Below are 18,396 nucleotides of genomic sequence, written 5' to 3' on the forward strand. Positions count from 1 at the left end.
GGGTTTGGATGGAATTCAGCTTCATGCCCGGAGACATCCATGAACTTGTATGAGTGACTATACCTTTTGCAAAATTCACCAGTTCATCGAGTGAAAGAGTGAGTGCCCAAAGTGAAAGTGGAATTTTATGGTCATCAAAAAAGTTCATTTGGATTCCATCGAGAAAGTACTTGGGGACGGAGAGCTTCCCTCGGAGATGGTACAATTCCTTTCGCCAGAAACATAAGTTCTTCGAATTTTGGTTTTAAGGTAAATGATAGCTTCTGGCTGCCTCCTTCTTACAGTTCGAGAAGAATGAATAGGATGAAGAACTGTAGGGCTCCCAATGCGGCAAAGGAAATATCAGACGAAGTTGTAGCAACATTTCTCTTTGCTTCTGCACTCGAAGTTTCGTTTGCTATTGTCAGAGCTTTGGTTAAGACGAACCGAGCCAAAGTGGAAACTTTGGAAGAATCGCCAAAGATATAAATGGCTGAAGGCTGAGAGCTAGCGCTCTGCAGGCTTATAATGAGAAGAAGAAAGCTTGTTAGTGTTGGAATTGCCCGAGAAACGTCACCTGAGGTGAAAAAAAAAGAACATATATGACGCCGTCAATTATGACAGATATCAAAAGTCTCCTTGACGTGAATCACTTCTAACAGCAGCTGAGGAGCAAAAACACCCGTTTCAAAATCAGAGGTCTAAGTTGCGAGGAGCACAAAACCCTTGAAAGTTCTAGCGAGGTGATCAAACATTGGTAACAATAAGACGAGTCCCAAGGTTTGCTTTGTTAAGTTTACGATGCTTCTACAATAGAAAGTTTGGAGATACGAGGCACTTCGATTAACTTGGGTTTTCGCTCTCCGTCTCTTCTCAAATACTTAATATGAAGACACAATGATTCTGGTAGATAAATATTTATATGACTATTTCTTACCAACAAGTCATTTACCCTAACAATGAATGACTCCCGAGATAATCAAGATCACAGTCACTCTCTTTTTCTTTTCCTAACTGGTGGATCAATCGTGAAAATCCGTACTGAAGTCTTCTACTGTTCATTTAATTCACATAGAAGGCTCCTCACTTAGCATATCAACTTCCGTAGTGCCTGTGGGCGTCTCGTTTCTGTCTTCCGTAGAATCTGGTGGCTTTTGCATAGTGAAGCCCCTCCTTGGTTCATTCACTCGCCACCAATTCACTGTGCTTTCCATCTTCTAAAGCTAGACATCTTTCCTCATCTGATCGTTTTCTGTTCTGTCTACAATACCAAACACCCTTTCCTAACTTCTGTCTATGCTAACCACTTAACGAGTTTATAATATTGTTCCAAGAAATTTGCGCTCGAAGGAGGCAGAGTAGATATCCGAATTTATTGTGTAGTATTCCTCTTTATGATCAAAACGATTATTCCCATATATATATATATATATATATATATATATATATATATATATATATATATATATATATATATATATATGTGTGTATGTATCTCTATACATGTGTAAGTATAGCATATGCGTGCGTATGTACATTTAAAATATATATATACATATATATATATATATATATATATATATATATATATATATATATATATGAGACAGAAGATCCTTTTGGTCACAAAGAGGATTATTTGGAACAATTAATCAAATCAGAACTCATCAAATATGAATTTAGCAATATCGGATTAGGATTAATGTTTTCAGAATTTATTCGTCAAAGGAAATTAGGTTGGCGTTAATCGCTCACGGTAAACTATTATCCCTTTTATTTCGGAAAGAAGTTTATGGGACTCTTTTTCGTCAAAATGTTTCGTTATCTCGCAAGCTCTGGTTTCTTATTTGCTCTCGTTTTTATTCTGATTAATATGGGGTGGGGGAGGGGGTGAGCGCTTTATGAGAGAGAAAGGGTATGACTTAAGTACCTGCCTTAAATTCATTCAACGTTTCATCTTAAAGTGTAAAAATGTCATCTTAAGTGGAAACAAGTCGTCTGATGTTGAATATGAACGAGCCTTGACTCTACACTGCAGTATGTCTATCATACCAAGAAATGAATCTGTATACCGCCAAATTATTTAGAAAACAAAGAGGAAAGGATGAAGTTCTGCATACTATACTCTATTTTTTTCTATCTGTCCATCCACCTGTGGTGGTCGCGCATGGTAACACAGCGTCCTGGGCTTTAAGTAGTTACGCTATGTGTAAGTTTTAGGTAAATAAAAGGATATCTTGGTGTACATTTGCAAGTGAAAAGTGTTTTAATAATTCACTTTAAGCGAATTGCACCGTTAATATTCGAAATAGGATATTATTTAATGCCCGAGACGCAGCGTTACCATGCGCAAACACCACAGGCGGATGGACAGATGGAAAAAAACGGAGTATAGTGATTGATGCTGACTCAGCAAAACGGGTAACCACTGAGTTTGCAACCTCTACGCTGCCTGTACACGTTTGCTCCTCTGGAGGGATGGTATTACCCTTCAGTTTTTCAGCAAGTATTTATGGGATGAACTTACTAGCGTTACAACCTGCACCAAGGAAGTTCAAGGCGGCTTGTGAATTAGGGCCTATAGCTTTCCTTGATGGTCACCCATCCAAGCACCGATCTGGAGCATCGTTGCGGAACTTTGGTGATCGATGACAAGCGGTAGAAGAAACGAGCTACTTACATCCGTCGAGATTTATACCAGTGTGGCTATACTGTCAGAAATGATGGTATTATAAAAGAGGGTCGAGACAATGTTATGGATAAACGCACAATTATTCGTAGCCACATTTACATACATACATACATACATACATATATAATATATATATATATATATATATATATATATATATATATATATAGTATATATATATAGTATATATATATGTATATAATTATATATGGATATATATGATATATATATATGTATATATATATAGAGCATATATCATATATCATATATACATATATATATATATATATAATATATATATATAGATATATACATATGTATATATCATATATACTATATATATATATATATATATATGTCATCTGTTGACAGTTAATAATAGGTGAATAATATATTATTTTATTTTTTAAACTGTTAATTAGTTAAAAATGGTAATTGCTAGTTTTCTCCTCTTCGGTGTTTGGCTTGTTGTATGTTTTTGCTAATCCTCTTTTTAAATTCCATATTTGGTGATTTCACTGGGTGTGGCCTTCTCCCCCCCAAAACCCACCGGCTCTTGCTGACCCGTGGGGATATGGAAGTCTTCGTTGGATATATGAGCCAGTTGTTTCCTGGACCTTCTCTTGGGCGCTGTTTGGATTGACCGTTGGTACTGATTATTGGCCTCTGCATATGTACATGGACTGGAGATTATTCACCCCCTACATACCTTTTGGATCTCCCAGCCTGCAGCTTCAGGGTTTATCCTTAACGCCTTTGGTTCAGTTATAAAGCCAAGGGGACCTCTCTGTCCCAAGGTAAATTATTTACATTTGTTAAGCTCACGGTAAATGTTCCTCTGCTGTCGTATTCAGTGGACAGCTTGATACTTGCCAGCCACCTGTTAACATTTCTGGATTCAGCGCTGATAGTCGCCATGATTTGTCCTCCAGACGCGGAGTTGTACCTTGCCTTATAAGAGAAGAACTTTAAAACATACGGAGAAGTTGTTAGGAATATTAGCGTGTATTTGTTAGGTTATTCTTACTTTTTGCCTTTCTCCTCCTTTCTGGACCCCCTCCTTTTTGTGTTTGAATGTGTTGGTTTCTGTTATTAGTTGAGTATTTGGGATTTGTTTAGTGGCTATTCAAGTGTGCTTGTTATTAATATATTTTTGTATTAGAGAGGTTCAGGTGTGATTTCTGCCTAAGAGTTATGTATTAAATTTAAGTTATTTTTCTCAAGTGTTTATTTTCACCCCTGAATTGATTTTGCACACTATGGTTTAATTAAGGTTGTGGTGCGATTTCACACCTTGTGAATTTCGTATCCGGTTTAGTGAATACAGGTGTAACCTAATTTGGATAAGTGTATCGTGTGGTGGTTAACACGCCATAACAAAATACTGTTGAAGGATGGATGGTGGCAATAAACCGTGCAAATACCTGAGATGTCTTCCTCAAATTCCTTATGGCTATATATATATATATATATATATATATATATATATATATATATATATATATATATATCTATATGTGTGTATATATATATATGTGTATATATATATATATATATATATATATATATATATATATATATATATATATATATATAAAACCTTCCCCTATCAGGGGTATGGCATCTGAGATGTATAGGCTGTTGGACCTTTTCTCGATAGCAGGATTGCCTGGCAGCGATAAGCAGGCTAGACTCGAACTGCAGACCTTACTATAAATGGGAGCTCCGCAATCGACCACTGAGCAACCGGATCTCGGCCTTTCTTTTGAGAATGAGATCACGGGCCCTACACCCATCTCTAGGCGATTAACCACCGCGTGCAATACAGAATTCGCTGTTGGTCAACAAGGAATTTTTCCGGATACTGACCCAAAGGCGTTGCAAGTGTTGCTTCCCTGTTGCATTTTGTAAATGTTTTGATTGTTTATCTGGAAGTAAACCCTCTTTTAAACATGTTTTATTAAAAATAATTGCTGCCGCCGGCATTTTAATAAAATTGAAATCGACTTCTATAATTACCTATTTGAGACATGCCAACCTTCCTTGCGTTGCTCCCCAGTTTAAGCAAGAATGAGAAAACAATAATTAGGAAAACAGATTAGAACCTATATAAAATAATGCAGCAATTACTTTAATAAAACATGTTTTGATTGTTCTTTTTTACTAAGAAAAACCATTATACATAGACGTTCAGTGCTCTCACTGAAGACAGCCACGTCATCTTGGGTTGTGTTGTCATCTAAAGCTTGGAAAATATTTCCTGTGTTGACAACTGCTCCTTTGTTGAACTGATAAGCTTTTCTTTGCTTTGCTTTTATTTTTTGCTTTTGCTTTTGATTTTGATTTTAACCATGAAACACTGCTGACTTCCTCGCTCTCTTTTTTCGTTTTGGGAGCTACAAACACGTAATCGTAATTTGTTACTTCTTTTAAGACCCCTTCCCCCCCAATATATATATATATATATATATATATATATATATATATATATATATATATATATATATATATATAATCTTCGGGTATTCATTGTGCATATCGATATTTCAAATCGCTTTTCTTGCATTCAAAGAATCATGTTCTTTGATGTGAGGAATTCTCTGGTATTCATTTCCGTTCAAATGGAAATACTGTTATTATGTTTAAATTCGCTCTAAATTCGCACACGCACACGAACAAATTGAGAGAGAGAGAGAGAGAGAGAGAGAGAGAGAGAGAGAGAGAGAGAGAGAGAGAAATCAAAATCATTTCATCATTGTGTCGGTAACTGCAGTTCAAAAGAAATGAAAATGAGACGTGCCACAAAAAATGCTCTTTCATATCTGTTCGAAAATGTTCTTTTGATGATTTCCTTTTTCCCAAACAACTATATATGAATGCGGTAAATAGTTTGCCGTTATTATCACCAGCCTATCAAAAGAGACCGCACACAGCACATACGGTCGTTTGAAATTGAAGCCGTTGTTTTTTTTTCAGCAAGCTGGTTATTTTTTTACGGGATTACAGTTCAGCATTGAAAGGATTTGCATCTGATGCGGGAAACGTCATTATATACATGTTTACGGTTGGCATATCGATGCAAAGTATAGAATCAACGGGCAGCCTGACACCCGAGCACACACATGATGAGATTAGAGACACTTCACAGTATTCTTTAGAATAGACGAAAGCAAAAGGAAGCTATAGAAAGATTTCAGGCAGGAGATGAAGAACTCAAAATAGAACATTCCAAGTAATACTCTTGTTTACTGTGTGACATTACACAATTGTCAAGAAGAGATAAAAGAGAATATCTGGAAAAACAGGTAAATGATGATGACATCGCCGGTATTCTAAGTGGCATGGTGTCAGGGCTGCTCGCAGAAAATAGAATGAAATGGTCATTGAAATAGAGAGAGGAAGCCTGTCAAAAAGGAGGGAAGGGTCAGTAATAACACCAGGTTCCTGAGTAAGAGATATGAGAAGTAAAATCTGATTGATTCTCAAGAAGGAGAAGAAGGCCTCAGTGTACGAATGACTGAGTTCAAGATTAACACAGTTGAATGCCACATAAAAAAGCATGAGATGATTTTAGCTGAAAATGAAATGACACCTCGTATACTTTCTGGACTGTTTTGTAGAATATGGAATGAAAATTATGGATTGGGAATCATAGCTAAGGTATTCCCTCCCCAAGGCTTTTGTTGATTAAGAGAAGTTGTCAAATTAAAACCTGGTTGAAACTATCCATGAAGGAATCAGATGCAAGGTTAACGCAGATGAAATCCTCTCAAGTGAAGGTTTCGACATCTTTAGCTGTTTTTCCACAAACTGTAATGAAAAGGTGGTTTGAGATGGAACGGAACGGTTTAAAATAGAGTAACGATAGAAACCTGACAGACTTGTCGTATGCAGATGGCACTCTTTCAATCAACATAGCACAGCAAGATTTACGAAGATAACATAACAGAATGCGCCTTGTCTCCAGAAACGACAGAAATAACGACGGTAAAGTTTGTACACGAGGATGAATCATGTTAAACGCAGAGATGATTGATGGGCAGGGTAATTCAGATAGTTTGGAACAGTAACAATAAATACAGCTTCTCCAGAGTGGCAATCTGATGAGATGTGGTTGATAAAAACGAATTTGAAAAAAAGAGGTGGAAGCCGTTGAGAAGAATTATTTGCTCAGCATACGAGTAGCAAAAAGGAGGGAAGGGTGAGAAATGTAGACCCAATGAATATGTGGCAAAGAGGATAGATAGGTGTCTTGAGTGATTTGTAGAGACATTGGAAATGGGAGTCACAATTCCAAGTTGCTAGGAGGGAGGGAGGGAGACCACGCAAGCCCAGGCAAAAAAAAAAAAAAATAAATAAATAAAATGAAATAATAAAATAAAAAGGAAAACTTTTTCACCCCAAAGAAAGCGGTCGACCTGCAATCTCTTGCAGGACAGAAGAGAAAAAGAAAGAGAAAAAGAAAAAGCAAGTAGCTATGCAGTATGATAACAGATGAAACAAAATATCATTTGCATTGAGGTGTTTAAATGACTCCAGTGATCACTTTCTTAAGAGTGATCAAATCGAACTGTATGTATCATATTGCAACTGTGCTCGTGAGTAGGTGCTGGTTTGTTAATAGACTCTCTCTCTCTCTCTCTCTCTCTCTCTCTCTTCTCTCTCTCTCTCTCTCTCTCAAAGGAAACATCATCAGTCTATCTCTGCAGTTCCTTTGTTGTGTTAAGTCACTCCTTCAGTTAACCTATGGACGACCGCAGATGTCGTCCAATTCATTGTAATCGCTGTCGTTACTGGCAGGTTTCTCTTCGTCTCCTCAGCCCTTCTTTTGTTTCCGTAGGAGGAATAACCCTCCTCTCTCTCTCTCTCTCTCTCTCTCTCTCTCTCTCTCTCTCTCTCTCTCCTCAACTCTCAATATAGGAGTTCACATAGAAAATTCCCTTTGCTCTCCCACCAGTCTCTCTCTCTCTCTCTCTCTCTCTCTCTCTCTCTCTCTCTCTCTCTCTCTCTCTCTCTCATGAAAGTGAATTTTTCCAGGACTTTCATCAGATCAATTGATATTTATTGATGCGTGAAATATTGCAGCGGTATTTTCTGTATTTCCCGCCCTAATGATGTGTGGGTCTTCCATTATGACCTCTGCAATAATTCTTTTGAGTGCCAGACATCCTTTTATGGTTAACTTCGTAAATAACTTGTTTTCAAAGGGCCTCTCGACCTCCTTGAAGAAACACTGTCAGCCTTTTTTGCGCCTTTTGTGCTGTTGCACCTCCTTCTGGTAATGCTTCGCTCTCTCTTTTACTTATGCCGTCAAGTCAAAATTTCCTTGTGAGCAGCCGTTCGTAGTTAAGAAAGAAATGTGAATAAAGTAAATTCTTTAATCATGGTTGTAGGATAGAGGTTTTTCACCCAGTTCTTAGTCATACAGAAATGTTTACATGTTCATATATATATATATATATATATATATATATATATATATATATATATATATATATATATATATATATATATATATATATATATAAGTGATATATAGGTCGGTCCGGCCGGGTCTCGATCCCCGGATACAGTACCTTCCAGCGACTCCGTCGAGGCTCTGACCATTCGACTATCAAAGTTTTCTCGCATTTTCTACTTATTTTCTTCTATTAAGAGTCCATGAGTGAAGGACAGTCAAACATAAGGCTATCGCGTCTGCCATTTGATATGGCTGACTACTTTTATTACTTAATTTTCCTTGTGTTATCAGTCAGTCATTGTATCCTCGCTGTTTTATGAATGACCTGTGACCCTTCATTTTCCCTCTACCGTAGACTAAGGAAAATCCTCTTGAAGGACCGGATTACAGATTGAACTATTTCTGCATTATTGCCGGTAATAATGGCATCCATGATGATAATATTAGAGAAATGATAAGAGTAAAAGCGATAGAAATTGCATTTTTAACAATATATAATAATTGTAATGGGAGCATATACACACTTCACCGACAGCATTGTTCGTCTTATTGATATGGCAGCGGCATGATGGCCTAAACCCTTTTCCTGAAGTAAGAGAATCTCTTCCTGGGGAAAGTCTCATGAGCTGCACATTCGTTCATCCACACCAGGTCTCCGTCGGTGCCTTGTATCGATAGGTTATCAGGAAGAGAAGCCCTAGTGTCATCAGATGATGACTTTTGTATTGCAACAGATACGGCGACGGTTATCGCGAAAGGGCTCGATCTAAGAATGACGTCCATATTTTGAAATAGAACGTCTGTTGCTGGTTTCTCAATAATCATATCAATATGAAATTGAAAGATAGCTTCTTGGTTATGATTGTGCTTTATTCTCCATTCAACTCTTCACGAGAGTTTGCTCGCCCCTTCCCTAAAGTTAATTTTGTATCATCAAACACTGGTCTGTTCTCTTTGACCTCTGAGTGGCGATGCTCTGTTTTCTATAACCAGGTGGATGTCGTGTTTTTATTTTGCCATAGATCCCTAGTTTTGCATTCTGGTAGGAGTCTCCGAGAGTAACTGCCATCTACTGATGCTTTTTGAAGTCTTTTTCCTTGTGTCTGTAACGCATACTCTGTAAATCCGGTGATAATAAATAGGAGTTCTGTTGTCATTGACATTTGGCGTTCTATGTTTTTGTGTGCTTCTGCAGTGCTAAACTGCTTTATATTATCCAGTGTTGATCAGTTTTATTCATACGGAGCTGAAGAAAAGGAACTAATTCTCTACTGATTGTACTCCACTTACTACAAAATGTAATGACTAATTACACAAGTTGGCTTACACGATCTTGTCGAAATTTAGATTTGGGATCCTTACTTTCTCCTGATTCAGGATGTTAACACAAAAGTCACCTAATGCAAGTGAGGAGTTCCTCGGGTTCGGATAATGCGCGCTCATCAGCGACTTCCGCGGACATCTTATCCAGGAAGTACACTGAACAAAGCCCATCTTCAAGAAACGGACTGGTATTGGAAAGGTTCTGGGTGAAAATCTCGCCTCCTGTCCTACTCAAGTCTTCTTTCCATCTCAGAGGTGAACTCTGACAAGAGGTCGAGGGCTTAGCAGTTCAGAAATATATACAAGTGGGGAGTAGTTGAGTAAAGAGTAGTTTCTGAACACACCAAACTCATCACCATGGTAAAGTGTTTGGTGTAAATGCAATGGACGCTGGTGAAATGAAGGAAGAGGTGTCATGAAAAGCTGAAGTAAAGAAGGAAGCAGAAAATGTTTAACGTTTTGACAAGAAGAGGAGTGTCGGTTATAGCAAACGTTGAAATGTATAAAAGGATCGTTAAGGGGAAATTTGAAGTTACTGAGATGCAACAGACTGTAAAATCTAGAATACAAGGCGAAAAATTTAGATACACAGACTTTATTTCGTCGATTAGCTGGAAAATATAGCTGGTAATAAATACACAGGGGGAAAAGTAGAAATATGTTATTCAGGAGTTTTAGAAAGAAAGGGAGACGATTACCGAGACTGTCGGGCTAAACCTCTTGGAGGGGATGAAGGGAGGGCGGGAGGTCCTCAGCTCCCTTGATAAGACTGTGTGTGCGCAAGATAGAGGTAAGGCGCACAGTGTTTGTGTGGGAATCAACGAGTTCCTAATGAGCTTTCTTTTTTTGATGTTACGATTCGACAAGTGAAGGTGGAACTTGGCAATAACTGCTAAAGTTTCAAGTTCAGTCTTGGTCACATGTATTTCATATATGATGGTTAAAACACGGCGTTTGAGCTTCTTCCTGATCACTCTATGTTTATGCTTGCTTGTTTGACAGAATAGTTCCTTTCTGTAATTTATCTACTTTCCTTTCATAATAAGTGTAGGATACAATTTAATCCATTTCCGCAGGAAACAAGCAGACTCTGATAACTTGAAAGGGAAGTATTTGCAAATGTAAAATTTCGGAAATAGGAAAATCTGTTTTGGAATGACTTCGATTCGTAGGTTAAATAGCTGTAGTATTACCTTCCCTCCACCGCAGATCTTTGGACATTTTGTTCCTCCTTCCTTTGTCTTTCATTCACGTCATTTCCTATTCCCGTTCTTCCTCTGCCAAAAGAAAGAGGAAGCCTCCCTCAGCATGAGTCTCGACTCACGACTTGAGTTGGAGGTTCATTCCTAAGCTGAAGTGAGGAAAGGAAAATAGGTCACAGAAGACCACCAGTATGCCTGGCCCTCAAATCTTGACGGAATCCTAATAAAGACTTACTTGTCATTCTCCAGCTCTTTCCTCATTTCGTCGGCAATGGCCACTTCGGCAGCCATATTGGTGAAGTTGTTTATACCTCGACCTTTACGCGAACGAGTCATTTGTCTCTTTATTTCTTATAACAGCGTATTCGATCGAACGGGCACTTTATATAAGAAAAGAGCCATAAACAGTCTTATTAATTTACTTAGGGCAGTCAGAACACACCACAACGGTGACTTTCCATTTTCAGTACTATTTTCTTGACGTTGAAGAAGACAAGCCTGGCATAATATAATACGGTTTATTTGACCATTATCATGACATGGGACAAAACACGAAGGCGGTATTGATGCTGATGTGACTTGGAATGACTGTTCTTGGGAATCAGTCGATTTCAGGCATAAGCTATTTTCAGCATCGGTGCCGTATAATGCAGCAGTTTAGTCCGGGATCATCGGAACTTTTTTCATATTCTAAGGAAAGGGGAAGTAGTGGGACAACCCACTGTCAAATTTGAGTAACCACGTAAGTTTTTGTATTATACTTTCTGCTCAGCGGTGATCAACTAACATGGTAAGAGGCCAAGAAGAGACAGATAAAATGGTGAAGAAGAGACAATATTTTCCGAACAAGGCTTTAGTCTTATTATTTCTATAACAGAGTGAATGAGGAGAGCTATCTCAGGCAGGGGGAAGGAACGAGAAAGTCGTGATACCTAGAAGGTAGAATCAGTGCGGCTTCATTATGGAGGTCACGCATCCTAAATTATACTCCTAGCAAAGCAATAACATCTTTATGGTTTCCTACACTTTCCATCCCCAAATATATTGGGTAAGAGTTGAGGAGACTTAGTTCTCTCTCGGAAGACGAGAAGTTGGGGAATCATCGATTATTATTGCTGGAATGTGTTTCACAAAACGCAAGGGAACTAAAAGACATCAAGGTATTCGCACTCATTTTAAAGGTTGTTACACTACATCTGTCATGTAGTATAACTTCTGTAAAGGGAATTAGTTTTTTAAAAAGTATAAACAGAACAGAAGGCCTTAAGAAAAGTTACACAACTGAGTGCAAGATCTTTTGCCTTTGCTCTAGGTTTTGTTTGAAAATGCCTTCGAGTAAAGGCGAAAGATTTTACACTCCATTGAGTCTACTCCATCGTGGCCACATACCATGTTGATATTCACTCATTTCGTTGTTTCATATTTCCGTCTGATGCCCTTAGAGATGCTGCTCCCGAAAACGTCGCCCAACCGTTGCAAGCGATAGAATTTTGGGTATGTGGTTCCTTGGCATATGCCCATGCCACATGAATAGTCAAGGGGCCTTCTGGCGTTGCTACAACGTCTGGCCTCTAGTGGCGATCATCCTGCCTAGTACTGACCAGAGGTGTTTTGAACGCGGTTGAAAAAATCTCCAAGTGCATCAAATACGGCGGCTTGTTTCCTGTGGACTCTTCATGAGATCGAAACATATCCTTTCGATTGACGTCGAAATTCTGGATGATTTTGTATCAGTCATTTTGCTATCAATACGCAAGAGAATTTGATTCACGCCTTCCTTACATTTCCTTCCATGGGTCATCAACGGATCTTAGTTATTGAGTGGTCATTTAAACGAGGCATTATCGCCCACCCAGAATTGGCGCAACAAAGAAATAAATAACTTTCAACTGAAGGTCTAAATTCAATTATTTCTTAAGAAGATACACTTGATTTCATTGTTTTAATTCTTCTTCTAATCCCTGTTCGTAACGAATTTTAAACTCCTTTATTATTTATGGCGGAAGCCGTCTTTACCTGGCATCTTTTGAGCTCCTGGACGACCAGCAGTCAGAGTTTGGAAAATAATGTTCTTCGTAATATATGGGTGTAAAGAGAGAGAGAGAGAGAGAGAGAGAGAGAAAGATATATATATATATATATATATATATATATATATATATATATATATATATATATATATTTAAATGTGTATAAATAAAGGTATAAGCCACGAATGAAAAATAAACAACGGAGTTTCTGCAAGATCTTTCGACTCAACGTCCTTTACTCAGCAGACAAACTGACTTACATGAGAAATTGACGGTACAGGAAAGGTCGTATAACTGACAGATAGGGATTATAAGGAGATTAGTACCTAGAATCCGACACACCTGGAGAATGAGTAACCTTTCCAAGCAAGCATAAACATGGGTACAATTTAAGAACAAAAAGATTAAGTCCAACTGCTTAGACACAGGGACAAGACAATTAAAGGATTATACAGGGCGACAGCTGACCAATTCAGATCTTTGGTAAACAAAAACTTATTCACAAAACATATTAAACATACATATACAACGCAAATATCTCTAAGGCAACTAATTTGTATTAAAGTCTGCAATTATGTCTTTGACCTCAAAGATATATTTACAGACTTAAATACAAATTAGTTGCCTTAGAGATATTTTCTTTGTATATGTATGTTTAATATGTTTTGTGAATAAGTTTTTGTTTACCAAAGATCTGATTGTGGTCAGCTGTCGCCCTGTTTAATCCTTTAATTGTCTTGTCCCTGTGTCTGAGCAGTTGGACTTAATCTTTTTGTTCTTAAATTGTACCCATGTTTATGCTTGCTTGGAAAGCATACTCATTCTCCAGGTGTGTCGGATTCTAGGTACTAATCTTCTTATAATCCCTATCTGTCAGTTATACGACCTTTCCTGTACCGTCAATTTCTCATGTAAGTCAGTTTGTCTGCTGAGTAAAGGACGTTGAATGGCGCTGTGTGCGTGTGTGTTTGAAACTATAAGATTTACGTACTAGTAATGAATGAGTCTTTTCTGTAGTTTTATGATGTGGCTTTTGTTGTGGAGTTGTTCCCCCTGGTGCTCGTCCAGAATTTACCCTTTAGAGTAGGGATGTGGATGTGATTGTTTTGATGTGTCAACCTTTTGAGGGGGAAACCTCTTGTTAAGAATATGAGTATGAAAATAATCAGAGTAAGGCTCATACTTACGCACGCACATACACATAAAAACACACACACACATATATATGCATATATATATATGTGTGTGTATGTATATATGTATATATATATATAAATTATATATATTGTGTGTGTGGTATTGATATACATATAAAGGAAGAGAGAGAGAGCGAGAGAGAGAGAGAGAGAGAGAGAGAGAGAGAGAGAGAGAGAGAATGAAGAGTATTCCCAAGCTAAGGCTTAAGCGTCCTTAATAAAACGTGAGGTCCCTCTCCTTGGATGGTAATTTTAGAGGCGATTATTTTATGGTTCCAGAAAACCGAAGTTATAGGCGAGGGAAGCAATATTCTAGGAATATTGGAGTTCCTTTTCGCTGAAGGGCGCGTTTTTTTTCTGTATTTATTTATGAATATACAGTCTACATTAAATTCATTATCGTTTCCATATAAGAATCCACCTTCCTACCATAACTGCAAGTAGTATAATAACTGCAGATAGTATAATGACTTTGATAGTGAAGCAGCTAAGCAAAAAGTATTTTTTTATGATATAATGAAAAGTCTCATATTTGTGACAGCGAAACCAGAGGTAAAATGAAGTCATCCTGATACAGATAAAATGTCCTTTTTTTTCTCTTAGTAAAGGAGTGAGCATTGTGACTCCATTGTCATTTAAACAAACTGATTTTGTTGCCTATGGGAATTTGGCCAGCTCACGAAAATCTCCAGGAATTTATGATCTAGCTCAATGATTTGGTTCCTTCTATAAAATTTACTGTAGAGGAAGAAATAAATTGTAATTTGAATATTCTTGTTGTATCAGTCCATAGGAATGATAGAAATTTCACCTTTTCAGTCTTTCGAAAATCACCTAACATTGCCTCTTATGTTCAAAAGGGTCCACAATAATACAAAGTGTAAAAGTCCGTGTATAATTTTGAAGACTTTACAGAAAGCTTTCGAACCCTTCCCTGGGTTCATCTTCAGTCCAAAAATGCCTCTTATGTTCATTATTATTCCAGTCACCATCAAAATGTTAAATTCTCTGTTTTTTCTGGGATGTTCCTAAGGGCTTTACGTGTCTGTAGCCCGCAGTTTATTGACGCTGAGATTAAAACTATTTATGATATTGCCTTGAAACTTGAATACCCAAGGACTTTCGTAGATGTGGCATGGAAAAGAGCTAGAAAAACATTTTATTTAACTAACTGGTATTCCTTTGATCTTTTTGTTTACCTTGTCACCTTCTTTCCTGCTGTATTTCATGTGTGCCCCGACGATGCCTGAATAAACAAGAAAAAGCGCTTGGTACTGACCTCTGCTTGTCATTTTCCTGTGGTATTCGCTTATGTATATAGGATACATATGTAATTGTTTTATATTTATACATACATACATACACACACACACACACACACACACACACACACACACACACATATATATATATATATATATATATATATATATATATATGTGTGTGTGTGTGTGTGTGTGTGTGTGTGTGTGTGTGTGTGTGTAGTGTGTTTTTGTGTGGGCATTCTTGCATCTTAGTATCCTAATCCCAAGGTGACCTCTTAACTATTCGACCATCTCACAATTTGTGCATACACTTTTCACTACAAATTTAGGATCCAGATGGATAATAAATTAAGATGGCTCTCCCTCCTCGGTAATAAGAATGGGGTCACTAAACTCCCTTAATGAAAGATGAGCCATTTTTCCAGAACCAATGGCCGTTATGGTTTTCACATTGGATTGCTACTTCAAAAAGCAATATAATTACATTTTTGCTATTTTGCACAATTAAAATAACCCTGTTTACAAGAGGGATGAGGTTGTGTGCCCCCATACCTTGTATTAATATTGCAAAGCGAACAACAAGGGAAAGAATAGCATATCAAATCTTAGGGTGTTTACAAATGTTTGTGGATGTGGAGCAGAGGGCAAGAAATGCATGATAGTTTGATTCGGCGTTTTACGAAAGTGCGGATCCCCATGTCATAAGCGCGTCGCGTCATTATTTAGGCAAAGGAGACAGTGCATCCCATGCTTTGTCAGGAAGTACCTGAAATTTGGCATAATTTAAGCAATATATTAGATGGAAATGGTCAGTGCAGGTTTAGTTTATTGTCTGACTTCATGTGCGGCCTGCTTGTATTGCCGGACTCCTCAGCCTGTCTTGAAAGAACATTTTCCCAGTTAAATCTGGTGAAGACGAAACAAACACCGCTCTTTTGATGGCATGTTTAGTTGCGCTTTTTAAACAGGGTTTCAATGCTGAAACCGTTCTTTCGTAATACGCCCAGTTGAACAACTGTTTTAGAAAAAAAAATGTATAATCACTTTGTGCCTAAATAGGAAAGATAGAGTGATTGTCTTTTAGGTGGTACTTCAAGCACTGTGAAGACTTTGGGGATGGGCGAAAGCGCACAATTGTGTTAGTTCAGGGATGATGAAGGTAAAGGATTAAATGTGGCAGAAAAACGTTGTCATATGAAGTGTATGTTGACCAGGAATACAATGAGAGTGGAAATGATTTTTTCGTAGGATGCTGAATTACTGCTTACCTCAGTTTTGAGACTATGAAGAGGAGGGAGGTCGTGCTACGTGATTTAAATGCTCATGTAGGTGAGAGAGAAAGAGATTTTGTTGCTTGTGGGTATGAAGCCCCTGGAGTACATGAGAATGGAGATTGTGCTGTGGAAATGCGTTGGAAAATGGCCTTGAATGTTTAGAACAGGAAAGAGAAAACTGTAAAGGAAACTTTTTCTAGATGATGTATTAGTGCAGAGAAGATGGAAGAGTACCTTGATAGATACAATGACGAGAAGAAAAGTAGCTGGAGGTATATTTGATCATTATTTGGTTAAAGTGAAATTCGAAATAAGTTGAAGAGGAATAAGTTGAAGCTGTAAATTCAGTTGTGATGAGTGGCTTTAATGAGAATGAACTGAGAAGAGCATTCAAGGTAAAAATGAAACATTGTCATTGGTTATAGGCACAAAGATTAAAACTATATATGCAGTGGGAGGGGAAATAAGGGGCTTTGAGAAAAAATGGTGATACCAGGTCCAATTGTAGGGCAGAAGAGATGATCATATACAAGTACACAAAAGAATGGATAGAGTTGTCGTGAAGAAAGTAGGAGAGAAAAACGAAGGCAATTCATAAATACAGACGGAGAAAATATGCAAAAACTTCATGGAGGTTGAAATAGGAGTTGGTGTTGACAAAGAATAAGGTGTGGAGTGTCTAATATGACGTGATCTTGTGAATATTTGAAAGTAGAGGGAAAAGGCTGTATGTAGCGTACATGGGCTTAGAAAAGCACCTAGTCATTGAAGAAGAGGGAGTTGAGACAAAATGTTTATGACGGAAATAAAACCTTCCTCAGTATAAGTTAATGGGAAAACGATAAGTTTGGTGCAGAGTGACTCTGAGACAGGAGTGTCTTATTTATCCATAATTGTTTAATATATCTTGATGGATCAAGTGTTGTTAAAAGTCAGAGAAAAGAAATTAGACTTAACAGTAAAGTTATTCCATAGAAAATGAGTCATGAATGTAATGTGTAATAGGTGATGTTTGCGGATCATCCAGCAATGGCAACAATTTGAATGCATATGCGAAAGGAGAAAGGTGAGAGTAAGCAAGTGTAAGTTCATGTTTATAATGGAAGTTGGAAAATGGTAAAATGGAGCAACAATGATTATCTGGGTAACGAAAAAAATTATAGGGGAAAAGGGAATTATAATTGAGGCAAAGAAATTAGCAGAGTAACTACCTCTTATTTATGGAATTAAAGTGTGAATAGTTAATCACAATGAAATAAAAAGGTTGAAGCTGTTGAGATGATCTGTTCATGTAGCAAGTATACTGTAAATGAATAGAAAAGATACAAACTGAACAGTAGTCGTCTGTTGTTTAGAAGTACTAAAGTCACCTTTCAGTAACCCGGGAATATCGATGTGGTCATTCTGGGTTTGGATCTCTGAACAAATTGGAAGATCACTTAGGATGACAGACCGTTAAGCGAACCATCTGTAAGCGCCATTCGTCAACACCCGAAGAATATGACCCCCTTGAATGTGGACGCCTTTACTTTTCTTACCTGCTGTACCTGCAGGTCACACGAATTGGAGCTAGGATGAGATGATCCTATACTCCTATAACAAAAAGGGGTCTCTCGAGTTGCTGCGTTTTTAGTCTTCTCAACATCCCTGTCTTTTTTTTTTTTTCTTTTTACTGTTTTTCGTGTTTTAAAGTGCTTATTCTTATCTAGTTTTCATTTTCTTATTTCATTTTGAATGGTTGACTGCATATTTGCTATTTGGATATTTGCTCTGATTCAGGATTTTGTCGTTCACTTTTTATGTCAGTAAATGTACAGATGTTCCTTACGCTGTACAGAGATTTGAAAAGAAAAGCAACTATTTTCTTTTTAGATTGCCCGATAACGGAGAAATATACGTCTCCGAAACTATACTCTGTTTTTTTTCCATCTGTCCATCCGCCTGTGGTGTTTGCGCATGGTAACACTGCGTTCC

General features: G+C 37.5%; 1 protein-coding gene across 1 annotated transcript in view; it reads right to left on the reverse strand.

Annotated features, from left to right (window-relative positions):
- LOC135207372 (uncharacterized) overlaps positions 1–10,948 on the reverse strand; it is a 109,015-nt gene extending 98,067 nt beyond the window's left edge. Inside the window, exon 1 of the mRNA XM_064239101.1 lies at positions 10,893–10,948. Coding sequence (XP_064095171.1) covers positions 10,893–10,948 — 56 coding nt within the window. The remainder of the gene's footprint in view (positions 1–10,892) is intronic.
- Between the last annotated feature and the right edge of the window lie 7,448 nt (positions 10,949–18,396).

The sequence above is a fragment of the Macrobrachium nipponense genome, chromosome 32 (assembly GCF_015104395.2).
Source record: "Macrobrachium nipponense isolate FS-2020 chromosome 32, ASM1510439v2, whole genome shotgun sequence".
Taxonomy (NCBI): Eukaryota; Metazoa; Arthropoda; class Malacostraca; order Decapoda; family Palaemonidae; genus Macrobrachium; species Macrobrachium nipponense.